General features: G+C 43.1%; 1 protein-coding gene across 1 annotated transcript in view; it reads right to left on the reverse strand.

The window, feature by feature from the left end:
- LOC138526729 (lysozyme g-like) overlaps positions 1–24,327 on the reverse strand; it is a 222,887-nt gene that overhangs the window by 161,422 nt on the left and 37,138 nt on the right. Inside the window, exon 3 of the mRNA XM_069637378.1 lies at positions 5,052–5,248. Within this exon, the coding sequence (XP_069493479.1) occupies positions 5,052–5,248 (197 nt within the window). The remainder of the gene's footprint in view (positions 1–5,051; positions 5,249–24,327) is intronic.

Consider the following 24,327-nt stretch of genomic DNA (forward strand, 5'->3'; position numbering starts at 1 on the left):
GAAATTCGAGAGTGGTCTGAGCCCGAAAGAGAGGGACCCAGGGGTGAAGAGTCATCACCCAAGTGCAATCCAAAAGGAACTTTTGTTTATTTATTTATTATTTATTTAATGTGTTTCAGTATAAAACTCTAAACATAACATCAAAAGTAAAAACAGATAATACAGATAATGCAGATACAGATAATACCAAATTATACATATAATATTCAGCAATGAAAAAGATGATATTAAAATTTCATAGACTTATCTCAAAGTCATGTATAAAATCACATATGTAAATACCATAGAAAACATTACACATTACATAATTGATTGGTTAGTGCATTACCACTCCTTGCCCCTCTCTGCCCCGTAGCTCAATACTTGTACTTATAGCAACACTACTACACTGCTTTCATACCTAGAACATCATACTAATTCAGCCTCATAACTGAATACTTCCAGCAACACTAATACACTACCTTCCTACCTAGAACATCATACCAATTCAGATTCAGTGCAACCCTCTCATGGCTCCAACAATAATTTGTTGTCTAGTAACTTAGAGGCCATCAACCATACTCTGTATAAATCAGTCTGCAGCATATTGCAGCATCTTCACCAAAAGTCATCAATACTAATGGTGCGAAGCTCATGCACGTGCTCCCCCAGATACATTGCATTGTGCGTGCCCATAACTGGACACTCAGCTAACACATGATAATGTTTACAGAGTTGGCAGGTACGTTCATCCCTCAGGATATTTATAGCTCTTCCCAAAGGCTCCAGGACTGGTAACCTATTCAGGCGCAGTAAGAGTAGAAACCTTCAATTGTTCTTAGACGGGCAGATAGTACCATAACTTTGAGGTTGCCTATAGGAATACAACCTCTCTGCAAAAAAAACACAGGACCTCAATGTAGGAAAGGCTATAGTTTTACAGGAAGACCAGCTGCAGAGGGGTCCGGCACCACGTGGGTGCTTACTCAAGAGACTCTGGTTTATTCCCCTTTTCGTTGAACTACTGATACCAGAAGCCCTTAGGAGAGTCTTCGGAGGGCCGGCAGGAAGCGGTCAAAGTGCTCATGCAGGGGTACAGCAAAATCCCCTGTACAGTCGAAAATCTTTGACCGGCAAACCACTGAAAAAAATGGGAAGCGAATCCCTTGTAGTGAGAAAGCACAATAAAGTAGAAGAAACGGTGAGGCTGGCAAATGTGAACCAGACGGAGGGATGCCTGCCAAACGGGGCGAAGCATAATGCCCCAATGAACATTGTGTTGACAAAGAGTAAGCTTGCTCCCATCTTAGATTTAGGTGTAGATTAGGCATTTTTCCATCCTACTTATACAGTTTAATAAACACCCTTCAACTGTGATCACTTGTGTCTGTCTTTAATGTTGCCACCATGAGTTCCTTATACAGCCAACAGATTCAGTGTGGCAGGTCAATTGCCAGATAACACATTTCTGCAAGAGTTTGCCCAGGAAGGGGGTAGTGAAGATAGGGCAATAGTTAGCCGGGCAGGAGGGGTCAGCAGATGACTTTTTTTTAGGAGAGGGTGCACAAGGGAGTGCTTGAGGGATTGTGGGAAGGAGCCAGAGTCAAAGAAGTGGTTTCAGAAATCAGACAAGGCAGGAGCGAGAGCTGAGATGTTGTACTTGATAGTTCTGGAGGAGCAGGGGAGCACCTGTTTGGAGGACAGCTTTAGAGACCTCATCCGGTGCAATGGGCGAGAAGGAGGAGAATAAAGGGGAGCGAGAGAGGCAGGCCAAAGGAGGCTTCAGAGTAGGTGGGGGAGTTGGGGGAGTATGTTGTCAACCGGTTTCGGTGGTCTATCAGTTTGTGCCACCTTCTTCAGGACGGTCTTCTTAGTTGATTGCAAGTGTTGTTTGCATGTATTGGGTATCCGTATTACTGGAACTCAAATACCAATTCCAATATATGATAATATGGAACGGTCTCACCTCATTGCTGGATGGATAGAGGCATTTAACATAGCTTAGTAGCGCTGTATTTCCTTTCAAAAGAGGACCTGCATTATGATGGAAGCGGCCAGTACCCTCTAGTTGCATGTAGGTGTTGGAAAGATTTATCTCAAGAATGTCTGGAGAACTCAGAAGCTGCACGTAGGTTCTACACCATACAGCTAGATATGGAAGAAGATACGTATCAATGCATGCATGTGATGCAAGACCCACCTCTTCAAGGAGTCGCTCCTCCTCAACACATAGGCCATCATGTCACCCCTCGTGCCACCTGACTCGCCAGACGCCGCCCACACCTCTCCTCCCTGCTATCCTGTACAGCTCTACCCCTTCTCTGTGCCCTTCTGTATCCTACCCCCTGCTGTATATCTGTTCTGTTGTATGCCTCTGTAAAGAGCTCTGTTATGTATCTGTATTGTTGTATACCTCTGTAAAGTGCTCCGTTATGTATTTGTATTGTTGTATACCTCTGTAAAGTGCTCTGTTATGTATCTGTATGGTTGTATATCTCTATAAAGCATTCCGTTATGTATCTGTATGGTTGGATGCCTATGTAAAATTCTCCGTTATGTATCTGTACAGTTGTATGCCTATGTAAAGTGCTCCTTTATGTATTTGTATTGTTGTATACCTCTGTAAAGTGCTCTTTTATCTATCTGTGTATGGCTGTATACCTCTGTAAAGTGCTGCATTATGTATCTGTATGGTTATATGCCTATGTAAAGTGCTCAGTTATGTATTTGTATTGTTGTATACCTCTGTAAAGTGTTCCGTTGTGTAAGTGCACAGTTGTATACCTCTGTAAAGTGCTCCGTTATGTATTGGTATTGTTGTATACCTCTGTAAAGCGCTCTGTTGCTTCTCAAAGCTAGGTCCGCACTCAATAAATACAATAATAATAATTATTATTATTATCATAATGTGATTAAGTAGCACAAACCCTAATAGCATGCACCAAAGTGTAGTACAAAAAAGAGAGGTGAATGGAGAGAGAAGGACACAGGGAGGCAGGGAAGCAGTATAGGTAAGAGGGGGAAACAGGTGCTATCTGGGTGCCAACGGGCAACAAGGTGTTCCTCAATGGTGTTCAGTTCCTTTGTGAAGTGCAGGTGCGATGGAATCGACCGGATGTGCAACTATATGGTGTTCCACATTGTTTTTGTTTATAAGATGAAGACCAGCGTTGGGGATCTTCCTTTCTTGCATCTCTTAGAGTCTAGACTGGAAATGTTGCAGCGTCTGGAGCTTCAGAGGTCTCCAGAGTTGGCAGAGTTATTCAGCAAAGGAGGACATAATTTTCTGTATCACTATCTTGCATGTGATGCAGATTATATTGAATGTGAAGCAGGAAATGGACGGGTAACGAGTTTAGCTCTCTGAGAATTGGTGCAATGTGGCTGTATTTTTTTCATGCGATGAGAGGGGCAGCAGCCTGGGGTGGACTGGCCTATAGGGATCGCTAGAGATAAGGCACATTGGGCCTCTTTTCTGTGGTAATCTATTTTATTTCCAAATGTTCCTATAGGAAAAGGGTCAGGCTTGCTGAAAATGTGTAATATGGCCACCCCTAGCTACAGCATGCTGGACAGATTTCAGTGGGTCTAGGTAAGAAGATGGAACTCCAAGTCAGAAAAGTCCAGGTACTGGCCAATAGTCATGAACTCTGTGGTGTGGATGAAGGCCTACATTCTCCAAAGGATAGAGAGCTGGCACCAGGTCATCTGTTGCCCAGAGATGCACACATGCAAGCCACACAGAGCATTGCTATTGAGGTGTACTGTGAATCCTCCCATCTAAAGAATCCAGAGTACTTGCTTATGATGAGTTCTATGCATGTATTTTAAAATCATTATTCAGGTGGAATGACACGTGATCTCTATCCCTATAAGTATTTAACTATTTGTTTAAAAAATTAATTGCATTGAACCGGTGGGGGAGGGAATGTTGGGCGGTGGGGTTGGGGTTGACTAGTGTACGACCAAATGTGCGCGCATATTTATAAAACGCCATGATTTCCGCCATCGTACATATATGATTTGTATTATTTTGTTTTGTCCAAGTTTGTTCAAGTATCTTAATAAAAAGAATACATTCAGCAAATACAAAAATGATTCGCATTGGCAAATTGCATTGCTCTTCTTTTATGAAGGGCCATGATTTTTTCAGCGTGCAAATTCACAGTTAGTGGAAGTAAAACTCACAGTGGCTGTGCATCACTCATTGATGTATCATACAGCCTTACATAATGGCAGCAAAGGAAGACATTTTTCATACTTGTGGTGTGAAAAGAAGAGAAGGGGTTCTTCAATATTACAAATGGGGGAAATGAAAATTGTAGTGGAATATATTGTAAATTGGAAAAGAATGCGGTGAACATATGGATTTCTTTTTTCTTTTTTCTGTATTGTGTTTTGCTCACAAAAGTGAACTTTCACAAAGTAATTAACACAATGTATAATACAATAGATAGAAATGACAATTAATTTAACATAATTTCATAAAACTTAAAAACACTTATCCTTAAAAGTCTACATGTTTTAGTACACCTTAATAAGATTGATTTCATAAAGCATTCTAATAATGTCCACAGTTAAATTACAGTTGTAATTACCCCAACAAATCCTATGCCACATATCATTTGGTAAAATCACATCAGTTATTGTAAAGTCACGGCTAACGGATTGTGTCCGAATGTCTTTCAGAATGGGACACTCTACGGTGAAGTGTCTCACCGTTTGAATCACACCCGGATCCTTACAATGGTCACGCATAAAGGTCCTAGGATCCGGGTCCTTATCTCGAATATGCAGTATGTCACCAGTCACAATGGATTATTACAGCCAACAATTGAAACACGAGTTTCACCTGACCAGGAAGTATGAATTCTTATTAATGCAGTAAAAGAAGAATTATACATGCAGGCTTGTTCCAGCTGTCCGCCACAACACTCAATTATGCATTAAACATGTGTGGTGCAGCTTTCATCTAAAACACTGGTTCTAACCAACCCTTTACAGCCGTTATACATATCTCTGAATAGATAAGGCCAAATTACATAAACTGTGTGACTCCATAGAGTACAAACCTGCATGAGACCAAAACCATTCCCATGGTCGCCCCAACCATCCTTCAGAGCAGCTCCGGCACGGCTCTCCCGGGATATGATTCCAGCGATCACGGCAGGCGAAGCGTTCCTCTCTTTTGCAACCTTCTCAATGATACTCTTGTACTTCTTCATCCTGGTAGAGTCGGTATGAGCCATTTTATGGGAAGCAGCTACCCCTAAAATTAAATAAAAAATAATCTTTTGTGGTGAAGTGCGCTATAAGCCTATACGCGGCAAGACAAATCTCAATTAAAATGGTACATATCTGTTAAACTCCTTCCAAATATTGCTCATTCATAGCTCAAACACAAACCACGACTTTTGTTTTCTAATCAGTCGTGTAGACTTGCTGTGAATTTCGGAAATGACCATTCTTTATACTAAGAGCTTGCATTCAGTAACAGTCTGTTTCTTTTTACTCTACCTGCAGGTGTGAAAAAGGGAACCTTGTTGCAACCAGCGAGGACAGGGTACAATTTCAAGCTGCAAGCAACTAGGCAAGCATACACATTCACTCAGCCCCTGAATAATCCACATGCACGCATCACACCAAATCAGTCTTTGGCAAATATAAGACACTAGGGTAAACTAGTCCAAAATCCAGGATCACAACTTCTGGCCTACGTGATTAATCTAGTAAAAACATCACTGAAACCCTGGGTTGGGCCTTCTCATCACAGGGGGAAATGGTGACCTCTTTAAATAACTCCCCTGTTCTTCCTGAAGCATTGATGGCACATTATAAAATAGAGCAAGCCAATGTAACTACTATGCAATCCATTATGCACTTCAGGGCCAATAATATCTTTGGTACTGAGACACGGAAGAAGGGCCCAGAGTTAGTAAGGATCAAAAGTGCTATTAAACAGAATTTGGGATCTGGTTGTTATAGAGCAAAACACCTGAGAGGGACATTTAAACTCAGGAATGAGCTGCAGCTGAGGGAAAGAGATGTGGAAGGAGTAGCTGAGGCAGAAGCAGCCCAAAGTGCTGGAATTGCCACAGAAGAAGAAGGAGGACCGCCAGCTGATACTGACGCAAGAGGTGAAGGCGTGCGACATTGCAGAATGTGCGCTGTGGGAATCGGCATTGAGAAGAGAAGGCCAGCTGAAGTGGAGACGTGCTCCCATCCTGGCATATGGCACTCCGGTGAGAAAGAGGATGCAGAGGACCGACAGAGCTGTCAGAGCTCTGGAGAAGAGCTGTGTAGTCTACTGAAGTTACGCAGGAGCTGGCAGCAGAGCGGGCAGGAGGTACACTGCAACAGCAACTAAGGAAGCAGAGATGCCAAAAAAGACCAGTGAGTTGGCCTGACACTAAAGGTGACCCCAGGGAACTCCGAGAAGGACATTTAACAGTAAAGAATAACTTTGAATATAGAAAAAAAAAGTCAAGAGGCAACTTGGGAGCAATTCCCCATCTATGGGACACCACTTGGGGGAAATCTGTAACCCGCATTGCAAACATCCAAGAGGCTGTAACGAAGTAGTAAAGAGGCAGCAAGGGTGCAATTGCCCTTCTATGGGACATCACTTGGGAGAAACTTGTAACCCACATTGCCAAGAGTCAAGAGACTATAAAAAGCAGCAGTTCAACCCTTCTCACACAGGATACTGGTGTGGAGAATCCTGGAAAAGATATTGCCACTAAGACCAATTGCAGTTGTAGGAGTTTTCTTCCTGGCAGGTGGGTACACAAGGAAGGGGATCAACAGTCGTTAGTCCTGACAGGCGAGTGGACCAGGAAAGAAGAAGTTTTGAAGCAGTGTACTTGTGGCAAAAAAAGGTGTGGTGGAAATTATCATTTTGATCAACTGTTGCATTACCAGAGGTAGTTGCTGTGCAATCCTGACAAAAGTATTCCATTGGAAGAATAAGTGTGATATGCTAGTAATGTCTGTACCTTCTGAAGAGAACCATTACCTTGGTTTATGAAATGTTTGTTTTTTGAAAAAGACATTTGCCTTACCAAGAAGAATATAATGGAAGAAACCAATTGCTTTGAGTTTGAGTTTTGTTTTGTGAGAAGGACATTTGCCTTACCAAAAAGGATATTGTCCAGAACAAGTGTTTTGATTTTGGACAAGTGTTTGTAAAAGAGACATTTACTTCACCAAGTGGGAGGACGCAGTGGAGGGAAAAGACATTTTGTGTTGAACTGAACAAAACTTAATTCAATTATTACTTTTCCAATGGTATTCCTGAATTGATCCAGGGGAAGGCAGTCCAACCCTGGTCACAAGGAGTACTTTCCAATTTTGAACTTTTTCACTAGTTTGGCAAACTGAAGATAGCCAGTTCATTTAGTTTGCTATGTAGGGACATCCTTATTAGGCTAGGCAAAGATATGCATTTATCTCACCCTTTTCCATTTAATAAATCTCAAACTTTGAGAAAATGATACCTTTGAGTCAGTCTCACATTGTTTACCCCTTACATGTGGTGTCAGCAGTGGGATCAGACTCAAATGATATGAATTGGGGAACCCGTAAATTTGAGAAACTTAGTAATAGAGCCTCTGATCCCACCATTGCCACTGAAAATCTATTGGATTTGATATACATAGTAGTAGAGGGGAATTGCTTCAACCAGGAGACTCGCTTTTAAGCCAGGCCTGGCCTGACGCTATGGTTTGGACGTATTGGCTGGAGTAATTGACCTTGACTATAGTACTGATGCAAATAACAGAAAGAAACATTACCAAATTAAGGCTGGGGCAAGAATAGCTCAAGAGATTGAGAACAGTGCTTCAGCTGAGAGAGGGACTCTGGGTTTTTGGAGAAGCAGATATAGAACTCCCTCCTGATCCATTCAGTAATAAAACCTGTCCCCATTGTCGAAGAAGACGTAGAGGTTATTCCAGATTTAGCTTTTGCTCAATGAAATGATCCCTTGCTAGCAGAACCATTTCTTCAAGTGTTGCCAGAGAGGAAGGAAGGGAAAATAGTGGGCCATGTTTTTTTCTTAAGTCTGAACTGTTATATAGGGAGATGTTTTACCGGAGGGCCTTACCCTAGATCACAGTCATGGTACATAAAAGCCATATGAATATTTTTTAGGAGATTGCTCACTCTCATTTTACAGGAGGACATATGGTAACTGCAAAAACTCAGCCGCAAATTGTGAATCTATTTTACTTGCCAGGAATGTATGCTGATATAAAGAATGTTACCAGTGCTTTTGCCTTATGTCAGAAAAACAGTACTCACGTTTCTCCTCCAGTTACCTTACAACCTTTACCAATTATAGATGTACCCTTTTCCTGGATAGGGATGGTTATAGTGTGACCGCTAGACATTTCAAAACAAGGGAATCCATATATACCGGTGATCTTAGATTATGCAACCCGTTACCCTGAGGCCCTTCCCTTATGGAATAATACTTCACAACAGATTTTAAAACACCTACTTCCCTTCTTCTCTAGGATTGTTTTCCAAAAGAGTTTTTGACAGATCAGCGATCCACATTTATGAGTAAACTTATGGAAGACGTTAAGGAGATCCTCCAGATTAAAACTTTACATACCTCTATTTATTATCCTGCAACTGATGGTTTGGTGGAAAGATGTAATCAAACTTTGAAACACATCTTTAAAAAGTTAGTAGAAGCAGATGGGAAGAATTGGGACATTATGATACCATGAGCCCTATTTGCCATTAGGAAAACAACCCAGTCTTCTATTAGAGTCTCCCCGTTCAAGCTCTTGTATGGGAGAGAACCAAGAAATGTACTAGATATGTTAGAGGAAACCTAGGAAGAGAGTGCGAGAGAAACCAATTCTGCCCTTGTCTCAAACCGCTCAGCTATTAAAGGAACATAAGGCAGCAGTCCCAGCTATAGTGCAGACTAATATGGCCAAAACCCAATAACATCAGAAAGAATACTATGATAAGAAAGCAGTAAGAAGATCTTTTTCTGTGAGCCAAAGGTATTGATTTCACTTTCCTGCTCTGAAAATAAAATTATCTCCCAATGGCATGGACCTTATGTGGTCATAGAGCAAACAGGACCATCTAACTATTGAATCTCACAACCTGATAGAAAGATTAAAACTCACATCTATTATATTAACCTTCTTAATGAGTGGAGAGAAAACCATATTCACGACACTTCAGTAATTTTAAAGCCAATAGGAAAAATCATGGTGGGAAGCCCTGCATGCGGCATTAGCGCAGGGAGACAGCGTTGATTTTTTGTGGTTGGTATCATCAAGTAGACGAATGTCGACCAAGTTCCGCAATGCTATATTACTGCTGATGTATGGTGGGGTACGTCTCTACCCTGTATGCGAGCACAGATCCACTAGCAGAAACTTCCCTAGGGGAAAGGGAAATGTCTGGACTAAGTGTGGGAACTGGCATATCATGGCCAATGAGGTTGGAAATGCCATGCGCTCCCACAAGTCGGACAAAGCGGCCCAACCTGATTTGATACCATTCCTAAGACGTGGGGGGAGGCAATCATAGTCCCCTTCTACAAGAAAGGGATGAGGGGCCACCCAGAGAATTATCGCCCAATTTCATTACTTGACTGTGTCTGGAAGATATTTGGTAAGATCATCCTGACTGTATTGAAAAATTGGGCAGACAAAGGAGGGATAATTACCGAAACGCAAGCCAGGTTTTGTGCTGGCAGAGGTACTATGGACCACTGCTTCCTCCTGACTTTACTAATCCAGAAATATGTATTCTTAGCAAAAAAAAAACTATGTGTCATTTTTTGGGATTTTAAGTCAGCTTTTGACTCTGTCTCTAGGAATATACTTTGGCGAGTACTAAGTGAATAGAACATGCCCATGCCGCAGGTTGATTCCATCAAACTGTTATATTCAGAAACCGTGGCATCTGATCATTACAGAGTAAGGGGGGAGCAATCTAGCCCATTTGCCGTGAATAAAGGGGTGTGCCTGGGCTGCGATGTGGCGCCCCTGCTTTTCTTAATTTACATTGAGGGTATAATAGATGCACTAGAAAGGGGTGCTCTTGATCCCCCAAGAATGACAACTACGAGAAGGCCTACTTTGTTCTATGCTGACAATGCAGTTATTTTGGCTACTTTCCCGAAAGGCTTGAAGACAGGATTGGCTAGCTTCATGAGTAAATGCAGTGAGCTCTGTCTTGAACTGAATGCTAAAAAAACTAAAGTTCTAGTTTTTAAACCTCCCTTTGTGAAATCACCCGCCTGAGCATCATGGTAGACAATACATTGTTGGAACAAGTCAAATTTTTTGATTATCTGGGGCTTAGGTTCCACAAATCAAGGGGGTGGTCTGACCACTTGGCCAAAGCTAAGACGAGCTTGGGAAAATACAGTGGTGGAATTAATTATTTTTTCAAAAGCTACAGCAGTGGGGAAATCTCGCCTGTAGCCCTAAATGGATCAGAACTGTGAGGCCACATTAAATTGTCTGCTCTGTCTTGTATTGAGAATTATTTTTGAAAAAACTCTTTTTGTTACCGATAAACTCTCCAACATTTTTGGTGCTAATGCATTTTGGTGTTTTTCCCATGGCTTATAAGATTGCATTGAAACTTGTGCTTTATTGGGTGAGACTGTGGACCTATCCATGGCTATCAACGTACCAGAATGCACTAATTAATGTTTTTACTTTTGGAGGCGGCACAGGTCTGTGGCTGGTTGGCTCATTTAAAAAAGATACTGTACATGTAGGCGGTGAGAATTCTTTGGGACAATCCTATAAATTGCTGGAGGTTTTCCAAAACAGACCTCAAAGCAAATGTCAAAAGGAAATACCTGGCGCAGCTGGAAATGAAACAAGCTTCCTTGAAGAATGTACCAGAGTGTTTCTCCAGCACAATAATGGAGAATTTAATGAGACTTTTGGATGAAATTCATCCTGCCTATGAGCGTTCTTTGCTTGTTCGCATGAGACTGGGGATTTTAACACTGCTTAGTTCACTCTAGCATGTTCAATTACGAGATATGGACTTTGCCCACTGTGCGGTGCTGCTGACGAAACCTTAATACACTTTGTGCTAATTTGCCCTATCACTCTTAATTTAAGGCGCCTGTATTTGAAACTACTATTTAAAAAATGAAACGTCCGTACCACCACTGAAGCCATGTAATTGTTAATATGCTCCATGGAAAGGAGTGTTGCTTTTGCTATTGGGGTGTGGATTTATGGGAATTGTCTTTAACAAAGAGTCTGCGAGCAGGCTCTCCTCAAAAATGTGATACTCGATCACGATGCCATAACTTTGCAAATGGAAGGTTTTAACTTGTTTTTAATATATACTGTCTTTTTTTTTATCCTGTCCTTAATCTAACGTATTAAAGTATTTCTGTAAATCTGTCTGTTACAAGTGCTAATGGTTTTTATGCTGAATAAAGCTTTGTAAAGAAAAGAAAAAATTAATGTTAACAAGTCTATTGAATGATGAAAACAATACTTACAAGTTAACCTCTCCAGATCTGGCACAAAACCAAAAGCGAGATTTAATGGACCTTTAACAACAATTCCTTGACGTATTTGTATCATTATAATCATACCCCTCCATAGAAAGTTCTACATCTAAAGCCTTACTCCATTCCTGAAAGTAGGAAGAGAATTATTCAAGGAAAGTTAGAAGCCCAACCGATCATGGAGATTTTGTATTGACTTTAGAAAGGTTAATGAAGTATCACAATTCAATAACTACCCCATGCCTTGGATAGATGGTCTTATTGAAAGGTTGGGGGATACCGTGTACTTTTCCACAATTGATGTGACCTAAGGATATTAGCAAATTCCAGTCAATCCAGCTGATAAACCGAAAATTGCCTTTCCCACTCTTATAGGTCTATTTCAATTCAAGGTTTCACCCTTTGGGTTACATGGGGCCTCAGCCACCTTCCAAAGACTAATGGCTCACGTTATTCAACCATGTACTTCTTTTTGCGCAGCTTATATTGATAATATTATCATCCACAGTAAATCGTGGCCAGAACATAAGCCCCAATTATATACAGTGATATGAGCTCGAAAGAAAATTGGACTCACTGCCAATTCAAAGAAATGTCATCTAACCAGGTCTGCAGTGAAATATCTAGGCTTCTTTGTAGGGAATGGGTTGGTCCAGCTCAAACTGAAAAAGTTAGAGCTGTGGAAGAAAATCAGTCCCCTACGATTAAGAAAGAACTAAGGGCCTTTCTGGGCTTAGTCGGCTATTATAAGCGATTCATTCCTAACTTTGCATTCATCACGTCCCTTTTAACAGACAAGCCTAGGAATGCAGAGCCCCAGATACTTAAATGGTGCCCAGAGTCTCAAGCGTGTTTTGATAAATTGAAGCATTTCTTGTGTAGTGAACCAGTCTTGAAGGTGGCAGACTTTAACAGAGAATTTGTTCTGTAGACTGATGCATTTCATACTGGTCTAGAGGGCGTTTTCTCACAATGCCATGATGCTATAGAACATCCTATCCTCTTTATTTGTATGAAGCTATTTTCTCATGAGAAAAACAATCCTATTCTTGAGCTGGAGGCCTTGGCCATCAAATGGGCATTGACCTATATAAAGTACTATCTGATGGGTAGGAAGTTCCGACTAGTTACAGATCATGCCCCATAAATGTCAAAGCCTTCGAAAGGACACTAATGCCAGAGTCATGCGCTGGTTTTTGGATTTACAGCCCTGTAGTTTTTCTGTTGAACATCGGAAAGGAAAAGAACAGGGTAATGTAGATTTCCTTTCTAGATTCCCAATGGAGGCTGTGAAAACCAGTGACATAGTGGAATGGTATGTGATGAATCTAGTAAGACCATCACTGAAACCCCAGTATGAGCCTCCTCATATCAGCAGGGAATTGGTGACCTCTTAAAATGATTCCCCTATTCTTCCTGAAACATTGATGGCATAATGTAAAATAGAACAAGCCAATGTAACTACTATGCAATCCATTATGGACTTCAAGGCCCATAATCCCTGTGGTACTGAGACGAGGAAGAAGGGCCGAGTGTTAGTAAGGATCAAAAGAGCTATTAACCAGAATGTGCGGTCTAGATGTTACAGAGCAAAACACCTAAGCATGACATTTAAACTCAGGAATGAGTTGCAGCTGCAGCTGAGGGACAGAAACATGAAAGAAGTAGCTGAGCCAGCCTAGAGAGCTGGGATTGCCACAGAAGTATAAGGAGGACTGCCAGCCGATGCCGAGACGAGAGGTCAAGGTGTGCGACATTGCAGAGTGTGCACAGCAGGAAGTGGCATCGGGAAGAGAAGGCCAACTGAAGGGGAGACGTGCTTCCATTCCTTTGTGCGGTGCTCCGGTGAGGGAGAGGACCGACAGAGCTGTCAGAGCTCTGAAGAAGAGCTGTGTAGTCTGCTGAAGTTACGCAGGAGCTGGCTGCAGAGTGGGCAGTTTGCAGGAGGTCCACTGCAACAGCAACCAAGAAAGCGGAGATGCCAAAGAAGACTGGTGAGTTGGCCTGACACTAAAGGTGGCCCCGGGGCCCTCCAAGCAGGACATTAAACAGTAAAGAATAAAAATATCAAACAAATAAAGTCAAGAGGCAACTTGGATGCAATTCCCCTTCTATGGAACACCACTTGGGCGAAATCTGTAACCCTGCATAGGTAGTACCAATCCCCTGCCCCCTCAACTGAGTATAGATAACATGATAGGCAGATCAAATGATTCTATTATTGCAGAAATCGGGATTATAGTGCCTTTAAGGTAAAAAGTGGCCATGGCATTTTTGGGTTAGGATGACCCAGGAAATTAAGGGTACTTTAATTATCACATACCTACTATGAGTGTATGAAGATATATTATGAATAAGGGATTCAAAGTGAGAAATGCTTAAATAAATAAATAACAGCTCCTTGAATAATTAATGCTGTGCCAGACAAAAATATATTTCAAAATGGATAACTCAAGTACAAAATGGTGTCCAGTCTTAAGCCAGGTGTGAAAAACTATGACTCATGCCAAGTGTTTTCAGACAAGCAACATAGGCTGATACATTGGAGATAGTTTCTGGCAGCATCTCACAGTGAGGTAATTAGGTTTGTGAGGTTAAAACTGGAACTTGGCAGGAAAAGCAGACACAATTGTGATGAAGCCAGATAAAGCAAGGGAAACTCAGACACATATACCTATGTTTTTAATGAAGATGGCACAATGTGTGTCATGCAGACCATTTTGAGAAACCAGCTATATTATTTTGGCACCATATAATAGAGTTTATCTATGTCTCCAACAGTATAATGCCTTAACTAACTTAGCAGGACCTCGAAAATCAGATAAAGAGTAGACACTGATGTGATGAAGGTGTTCTTGTCAGAAGTTGAGAACTGTCATAGTCGTGTCTAGCCAGATCTAAAATAAGCTTATCAGTTTTGTGCATCAGAGAAAATTGTGGATGCCAGCTATGCTAATGTGGGCTTGGTGTACACCAGACTATAAATGCAGTGGAAAGGCAAAATGGCTTTTGAGTGTGTCCAGAGCATGTCTTATAACTACAGCCAATAAAGACTGCTGAGAAATTCCCATGCGTCTGATGTTCTGTATTTCTGTCTGATCAATGAGGAGTGTTCATAGATGCCAGATGCTTGATGGGATGAGGAACCCCGGTTCAGCCTGCATTGCTAATAGCCAAGAGCCTGTAACAAAGTGGTAAAAAGGCAGCAAGGATGCAATTCCCTTTCTATGGGACAGCACTTGTGTGAATCCTGTAACCCGCATTGCCAGCAGCCAAGAGGCTGTAGATAAGCAGTACCAATGTGACAAGGGCACAATTCCCCTTCTATGGGACACCACTTGAGGGAACCTTGTAACCCACATTGCCAAGAGTCAAAAGACTATAAAAAGTTGCAGCCACTTTTCAGCCCTCCTAACATGGAATAATGGTGTGGAGAATCCTGGAACAGATATTGCCACTAAGACCAATTGCAGTTGTAGGAGTTTTCTTCCTGGCAGGCGAGCACACCTGGAAAGGAATCATAGTAGTTAGCCCTGGCAGGTGAGTGGAACAGGAAAGAAGAAGATGTTTTGAAGCAGTGTACTTGTGGCAAAAAGGTCTGGTGGAAAGAACTTGTTAACTCTATTATCATGCTGATAAACTGGTGCATTACCAGAGGTAGTTGCTGTGCTATCCTGACAAAAGTATTCCATTGGAAGAATAAGTGTGATATGCTAGTAATTGCTTTACATTCTGAAGAGAACCATTACCTTGGTTTATGAAACTTTTGTTTTGTGAAGTGCATCACTGAGTGATGTTAGGCTGCAAGTTGCTACCTGCTACCGGCTGCAGAGACCTTTATGCAGTGATGAGAGATTTACTATTTATTTGGACCATTATCAACAACCTCTATCAAAACGCTATGTGACCATGCCCACTTCCCTCCAACAACGTTTAAAAACTGCCAGTCACGCGCACCACAGAGTGCATTACTGATTGCTGTTAGGCTGGAAGCTGCTACCTGCTGCAAAGACCTTTATCCAGTGACAACAGGTACGTTGGATGGGGAACAGCTGAGCCACCCCTTCTTAGATTTTTGGAATTGTGAACATTCTGGATTATGTATTCACATTTCCTTTATTTAATTTTAAATAGGCAGAGAGTGGTGAAAGGAGTGGTTTGCTGTGGTGTAGTGCTGCTTGGAGGAGTCTGCCTTCCATTCCCTTTGCAGAGGAGGAGACTTGCTTTGTGCTACAAAGAAACAGACTACAGAATTTCAGTTGTCGCATGGAGTGCGGCGGGTGTTGAGAGGAGTGGTTGGCATGGTTTCCCGGAGGTGCCCGGGGCTCCGTGACCCTCCATTGCATGCTCCCCACACATCATACATTGTGTGCCGCTTGTTATTAAGTGGACACCAGAAGGTTTGGTGAGTACTTTGTTTCTGTTCCTGGTTGCATGCTTATTTACAATCATGAAGCCCACTCTATGTAGCACTGCACACAAGCTGGTACACGCACACGCCATCCTTTCGTGGAGGTATCCCAACCAAATGATGCTCCTTGCACACACAAAAGATAGACAGGATACTAATGTGCCTACTCAGAGCAACATCATGACTTATTAAGGAACAACGGCACAAACTGAAGCAGTCAACTTGTCTATTTTGCCCAAACCATCAGCAAATGAAGTTAGCACTTGTTTGTTACCATTGGAGGTGACTCCTGTTCTGTCAGCGGGTATTGACAATAATAACTCGCTCCTAAATCTATGCTTACATTTTCATAGAAACTCATTGGGACATGTAAATGGAGTCCTAAATTCCTCTGTGAATTTTGATAATGTTATTGGATCACTTTTGTCAGCTACTCCAGATTTGGAACAATTAATGTCATCCTCAAATTCCTTGTGTTCATCTGATAGTGAATGTGATTCTGATACCAAGATATCCATGTTCCCAAACTCATTTGCACAGGTCCAGTCAATGGAAGTAGTTCCATCGCACTCCTCATTAAATGCTGTGTCATCCTCGATTGAGGCTCTTTTTGTCCTCTGCTCTAATATGGCGGTGGAACAACAGAAGTTAATACTCATCTTGGGGAGGGTTGTTGATGCCATTTTGTAATCCGATGAAGAGAATAACAAACAAATAGTGAGTGAGCAGGTTGTATTGCCATCAACCCATCCAAAGAGTAATACAAATATTGGAACATCTGTCTCACAGCCCATCATTGACTTAACAACTCAAGTGCTATCCATGGCTATTATTGATGAAGCAATTTGTGTTGCACCGTGCACCAACTCTGATATTTCCCTTAACATCTCATTACTCATGTCCAATAATGCTGATGATATGGTGGCCTCTTGTGAACGTAATCTAGATGTGCCAAAAAGTGTTAAAACACATAGGTGACATAGGGGTGGAATTACCGAGCTCCCCTATGCTCCTGGGAAAGCCACACCATCTAGTAGAAAATCTAAAGCAGCTTCGGTGCGACCACAGTCTGCTGGTTCTATCTTGTCTGTTGCTAGCGCATTTTTACAATGCAATGCTTTTTGGGAATTGTGCCCTGCAACAGGGCTTACAAGGATTACCACTAATCAAGAATACAGTACGTTCCGACAGATTCAGCTATGTGGCCCCATTGACAGATGGTTACAGACTAATGATTCCTCAAAAAATATAACATGTGCCTTGCAGGATCATACGGCAAATGGCATAGCCAAATGCACTGCTCGTGATTTACACCAAATTATTTGACCATGTAATGCAGAGGCACGATTGGTTAATAATGATGGTATTGCGCCATATGGTCAACAAGTACAATTTAGTAATCTGTGTGTACCGAATGTTGCTGCGAGAGAAGCCATAGCACCACATGTGGTTAATTCCTCAATTAATGGCCTAATGACAACTAGTAAACAAGGTTATAACAGGCAACCTGATAGCTATATGTTTCATAGCAATGATGATCTGGCATTTGGTGTCAGCTGGCAATTCCTCCAGGTATAAATAATGAGGCAGATGTTGTGTCAAGGGAGACACAGGGGAGCCAACAATCTTATGGTGGTTTACCCCTGGGTAAACGGGTGAAGTTGTAGGAAATGAATCCATGAGCCTTTAGCCCATTCATGAATCGAGACTTTATAATGATTTTATTAAAGAATATTCCTACCATTAGGTACATTCACAGTGACGATATTACTCAAGTGGAACTGCCGGAGGCGACAGTCCCACTAATTGAGCAGTAATGGAGCTTATATCGCCGGTAGTGACAACTCCCCTGAGTGCTTACCATCTGGACTTGAGGAAACTGGGTTATCAGTTGACAGTTTGCCGAAAACACTCATTCAATGTCAATAAAGAAAAAGTCGCTTTGGAATCCCCGACTGGGGCCTCTTTGACTAAGCCTCTGGATCATCATGTCAATGAAAGGCTAGGAAACAACCTTCTGTAAACATGTGGACCAGTGGATATCTGATAGTTTTTCCTGACCTGTCTCAGCAAAATGTAGTAATTGGTCCTCTTGGAACACTTGTGGATTTAACTCATTTTTATCTAATCCAGTTGGTTTATTATTATTGTTAACCAATATTATTGCAGGAGACCTGGTTGTTGGATAATTTCTTTATTGATGGGTTTAATATATTGTGCAATTTTGCTACACGTGGTCCAAGGGGGCGCCCAAAGGTTGGCCTGGCTATTGGGGCCAGAACTATTTATATATTATCTCCTTTTATTACAGGTGTAGATTCTCCTCGTATACTACCTACCGGTGACTATTCATAACCCTGAATGCAAGGGATTTAACATACTAATTATAAATATCTATGACGAACGGGGACTGAAGTCTCTCATTTATTGAGGGATAAGGTGGACACAATCTTTCATCATTGGTATGACTGATATCCTGCTGGATATGTGATAGTTGCCAGTGATTTCGATGAGACAATTATGACTGAACTGCACAGTGATGAGTGGGTAGATTCTAACATTTATATTGCTGGTCAGAGTATATCACGCCGGTGCTCAGGCGAACAGCCCCTGGCTGGGGAAATTGCTTAGAAGTTCATGGTCTAACATGCCTAAATGCTAAGGAGGGCAGGGGTTGGCTGTTTAAGGCTACTTGGACCACTGATAAATCAAACTCCTGTCTGGACTATGTGTTCATAAACTATGAACTTTGGCCGCTATATAGTGCTATTTCATACACATTTAGTGAATTTAGCGATCATACATTCCTGAGTTGGACATGTTATCTGGGAACAGAATGTAAACTTACACAGCAGTGTAAGAAGATTCAATTCAACACTACAGCTAAGTCAATGCCTAGTCTGGGATACTGAATGGAAACCCTTATTGATATATCTTTATGTCCAGTTCATGAGTTCTGGATGACTAAACCTATATAACACCCCTCTCTTAGAATCCCCTTGACCTCACTGAGCCAAGAAGTAGTTCTGTTTTGCAAGTTTAAAAGGTTTATTTGGGAATTTAAACAATATATAGATATCACACCTTATAATAAATTAATATTTAATATCACACTTAAGAATATGAGCAGTAATCAACAATGAATAATGTTCTACTAGTAAACTGATTTGGTTACTCAGGAGTAGTATAGAGGATGAGGTAGCACACTTGTTAATAGGAACAGAAGAATAAAGGGGTAGAGAATGCTTTATACGGTTCAAGGAAATGCAAGGTGGAATAAATGCAGTACAGAAATAACTTGATATGACTTCAACAAAACAAGCAATCACTTTTCTTTGACAATTCACCCCCCCCTTTATGCAATGTAAGGAGATGAAGAGGAGAGCACACAGTTCTTAGAAATGCAATCAAATATAATTCAGTTCAACCCCCCCCCCAGCAGTACTTAGAGAAATCAGATATGAGTTTTAAAACACCGGCCCAAGTGCTTTGAATGTGGTGGCAAGGAAGTGAAAAATATGCCGAAAATGCTTTTAATTCCCTTTAGGAGGTTCAGGGTGAGTGAGAGATACTTGGGATGAGTTCAGGCTCACTTTAGCAATGATTCAGAGATGGTGATTAAGAGGCAAACGAATTTTTAGCAAGGAAAGAAATGACTGCTGATGGTTACACGTGGCTGGATTTTTAACCAAATCGCAAATCGCGGTAAAATTCGCGAGTGCGTGAATCGTAATTACGGCAAAACAAGTCGGTTCTAGGTTCGTTGTAAAGCTGAGATTCTAAGCGTTCCTATCCCAAACGGTTCCAGAGATACGGACGATTAAATAAAGGTAGTTTTTCGGATTTAAAGTAAGCTCAAAATGACAGGTGACAGCTTGCAGCTTCAGAATTGAAAGGTGACAGTTGTGCAGCTTTACAAATGACAGATTACACGATTTCTAGGAGGCTGTTCTACTTAGGTTAAAATAGTTTGGATTAGTTGGGACCCATCTGGACCCATTTGTTGAGCTCTCTAAGGTCAGCGCAGAGTCTCCACTGGCCGTTTGGCTTCAATATTCCCAGCACCGGATTATTGAAAGTGCTGTGGACTGGACGGATTATTCCCCGGGACTCAAGGTTCTTAATTATTTCAGTAAGGGACTCCATGGATGCGAGAGGCAAGCGATATTGCTTCACAAACACTGGAGTCATTCCAGGGTCCGTGGGAATTGTTGTGGTGTGGATGTCGGTGCGACCACAGTCATATGAGTCTACCGCAAAGAGATCTTGGAAATCCAAGAAAACTTGTTTCAACTTTTGCTTCTGTTCCAGAGTCACACAGGCATCAGCTAGGTTGACTCTCTCTTCCACCATCTGCCTGAAGCCTGGAAAGACTTCTGGTTTGGCTATCTCAGCGGCCTCCTCCAGCTGGGTGGAGAAGTCCCTGGTCAGAGTGCTGATTTGGACTGGAGGCTTCAGGTGGGAAAGGCAGCCCTCATGGACCTGGAAAATCACCTCATCCCTCCTGAAGTCACAAGTCACATCTTCCTTACCATAAGGGCAAGAAGTGTACACAAGGAAGTTCCCCCCATGCCGGGTGAAAATCCTGTCTGGTGTTGTATTGTCCTCACTGTCACTGTCAAAACAGTCCTTGGGGATTGGTCCTAACAGTTCATTTCCTAAATCAATGGAGAAATGTCGGTCATCAATCGCCATTCCAATAATGGTGCCTGTGGCTAGAGTAATACTCTTTAAGTCGCTGTTATCCACCTCTATTAGAATGGTGTCATGTTCTATGTTGACTAATGGAGTTGGGTTTACCCCCAACCCTTGCTGCTGGAGAGAAGCTTTTAGATGTATGTAAGCATCAGGGTTTTTCAAATGTTGTCCTCTTTTACCTTTCACTTCCAGGGCGAATTGTCGGGTCCTTTCTGGGATGGTGACTTCCTCTTTAATCTGAATTTCAACTGCATAAGGTAGCAATTGAGCTGACCTAAATGCTTTTTCTGGATCATCAAAGCCCATGGGATTATCCGCTAATCGGGACCAAGCTTTGAAGTTTATTAGGTCCAAACTAATGGCAAAGCGATTGAGAATGTCACTGCCTAAGTAAAAGGCGGCAGTGACGTCTCGCACGACCCAACAATTATGGACTATGCTCTTGTTGCCAATGGAGATTTTGAGCATACACCTGCTTGGCAGGAGATGTTTGGAATTAGGTGCTTCCAGGTGCATTTCCCATTTGTCTATCAGTTTGAATGTGGGAATGGCTGGATCTTTTGGGAGTTGGCGGAACATGGCTTCGCTGATGAAGCTCTTACCGTTGTCCACACACACTCGAGTGAGAACAGAGTCCTTCCCATCATTTAACTGAACAGGGATGAACAACTGCTCTCCAATTTGCTGAATATCAGCCAAGCTCTGAGCTGATTTCACATCTTTCTGGACTATAGGAGTGGGAGTGTCTGATTGTGGATTAGTAAAGAATTTCAGGGTGTTTCCTTCCAGTTTGGAATACCACCTAAAACTGGAAGGAAGGTTGATTTTCAGAAATAGAGAGGACCCCCCATCACCAGTCTGATGTCCTACTGCTATTACTGTCACGTCTGGAGTTTGGTTGTTCTGGAAGTGAAATTCTACTTGGTCAGATTTTTGTTCAACCATGTGGCAGGTGCCGTTTAAACTAACATGGTTGACACTCTGTTTTAATTTTATTGGTCGGCTAGTCTGGGTCCAGAGGACCTTGTTTACGCAATCTATTAGGGGTGACAACCTTCTCAGGAGGTCATTCCCTAGTAAACAAGGGGTGCCCTCTGGAGTCACTACTATGTCCGGGTGTTTCACCTTGTGTCGCCCAATTTTGATGTCCAAATCTACAGTCCCCTCGACAGGAATCTCCTTCCCGTCAAAGTTCTGCAGTTGTCCAGGAAGAGAGGTGAGAGGAATACGGTAATTCTCCCCCCTTCCTGCATTTAGTTCCTCAAAGGCCCTTTTGGACAGAAGGGTAGCTTGGGATCCAGTGTCCACCAGTGCCAAAATTGTACCCTGCCCCTGTACTTGTACCGGGGCATAGTATCTTCCCTCCTTCTCCTCAAGGGGGCACAGATAATGCACATTTTTGGACAACTGGTGGGCTAACTTTCTGGTTTTGGACATTGCTAGCGAAGAGATTTGGGCAGAATTCTGTGGAGAGCCTTGGGAATCTGAAAGAAAAAGTTGGCAACTGGAGATCAGAGCCATTGTGGGTTCCCCTGGTTCCGGTTCTGGGCCGCCCCCCCCCCCCCATTTTGGAGGCAGTCACCAGGATGGGTTTGAACCAGGGGATTTCGGTATGGTGGGTTCTGAGATGAGATGATGGGCGGCGGTAGCTCAGTCTCCACATCTCCCCAGTCTGGATTGGAATCCCTTGGGACCCATTTTTCCTTGGGAGGAGTTCCCCCATCTCTGAAGGAGAAGATCCTTTTCCCAGGATCTTCTGAGGATCCCTCTCCCTCAAATTGGAAGACCTGTACCTCCTCCACAAAGTGGGTCTGTTTGGGTCCTTTGTTTCTCCTACCCCCCCTCTGCTCCTTGGGAGGCAGGCTTTCAGGGGCAGGAGATTTTGTTTCCGGTTCCTGGTTTTCCAGGGGCTGTTTACAAGTTGGGAAGGAAGCTTCCTCCAAGGCTTTACACCCCCCTTCCTCTTGTGCCTCCTACCTGGGAACCGGTGGGTTATCGGGGTGCTGCCCCCGTCATTGTTCTGGAGCACCAGGTCCCGAGTTTGGGGCATTCTGCGGTGGCATGCTCATCTGAGGGTTCTGTTGAGCCCTCAGTATGTGACCCAGATCTGGTGCCATATTTTGGACCTGGCGCTCAAGTTGTGAAACCCGCTCAGGCTGATACGGGGCTCTATTTTCTCCCCTGGGCTGATCCCGGGAAGGGTAGCTATCGCTTCTCTGGTAGTACCCCTGGTTGGGAAGATTTTGGTACCCCTCCACCCTTGGCCTCCCCTCTCCCGGATTAGGTTGTCTGGGCTCAGGGAATTGGGGAAAGAAGGATGGATGATTTTGGGGCTGGAAATTGGGCGGATACCTGGGGAAAAAGTTCTGCCCAGGATTTGGAGAATTTGTGCCCTCCTGGGGGAAGTTAGGAGGGAAGTTCCCCGGGTCAGGTGCTTGGCTGGATCCCCCCCCTTGGGCTGGAGGAGTCCACACATAACCCAGGATTGGTCGGTTTCCCTTGTATCGGGGACTTACATAGTCAGGGGAGCGGGGGACCCCATTTGTGGGACTACCTCCTCGACTCCCTGTCTGTGACTGGCCCGAGGGCCTTCTGGGCTGTGAATTATTTGGTGCGGTCAGGTTTTTAGGCCCCCCCACCTCCAAATCTAAAACGGGGGCAACCTTTACCTCTGCCACCTTGGCAGCAGCCGGGGTGCTGTTGGTTTTGGGGTTTTTTGGCGCGTTATTTTTATTTTCGATAGGCTTCTGCACCTCATAGATCCGGGTAGCCTGTTCAATGACCCAGTCTAAAGATCTTTTCTCATGAAAATCTCTCACGAGCTGGGTCATTATGTATTTGGGTAAGGCATGGAAAAACGTATTGATAAATTCTCTGCTATCCGTGCGCACCCTTCTGGTGGTCAGCGCAAAAGCACGTTTTAATTCTTGCACAAACTCTTGTGGGGCCTGATCCTCCCCACATTGCAAATTGTGGGCTGCCTTGCGAGCCTCTTGGGGATTTCTGTGCACAGAAAAATGTTTCAAGATGGCCGCCCTGTATGTGGACCACCTTAAATGATTTTGGTCCTCCAGCCCCGCAAAGAAACTGGAGTACTCTGGTGAGAAGGTCCACTTTACATATTGAATACAGCTTTGGCTGTCCTTCAAATGAAAAGTCTCCATCATTTGCTCAGACAGCTGTAAGTGCTCCCAAACAGAATACTTGGCGTTCTTATGATAAGGCGTGATAACACTCCTTATTGCCTTTATTTGCTTCAATGGGTCCTTAAGCAAGGCCCTTTTTTGCCTTATTGGCCTTTTTGGTTCGGGTAACCCTGGTCCATTCATCCTCTGACTCAGAGGCACTGCTCCCAGAGGTTCCTGTCTGATCTTCCAGGTTTTCCCGGATTCTGCGAGCCTGGGAATGGCTGGCAGAATGTGGGGACCTGGTCTCCTGTGTCCTGCGCCGTTCAGAGGAGTCTTCAGATTCCTCCTTGCTGCCAGGATTTGATGGGTACCCCCCTCCACTGACCTAACTGGGCAGAAGTTTTCAGGTTGCCCTTAATGGGCCTACTCTCCTGGGGTTCCCCACTAAATTGCACTATGCTTGGGTGCCCATACCCGGATGCCCACCCCTCCATTCCTGGGAGGTACTGGCCTATGAGCCCCATACTTCTGGTTGGATAGTAATCTGCCATCCCTGTGGCCCGGTGCTCATGTGCGCCAGGGGACATGGGGTT

The sequence above is a fragment of the Ambystoma mexicanum genome, chromosome 14 (genome assembly GCF_040938575.1).
Source record: "Ambystoma mexicanum isolate Mex_15411 chromosome 14, UKY_AmexF1_1, whole genome shotgun sequence".
In the NCBI taxonomy this organism is placed as follows: domain Eukaryota; kingdom Metazoa; phylum Chordata; class Amphibia; order Caudata; family Ambystomatidae; genus Ambystoma; species Ambystoma mexicanum.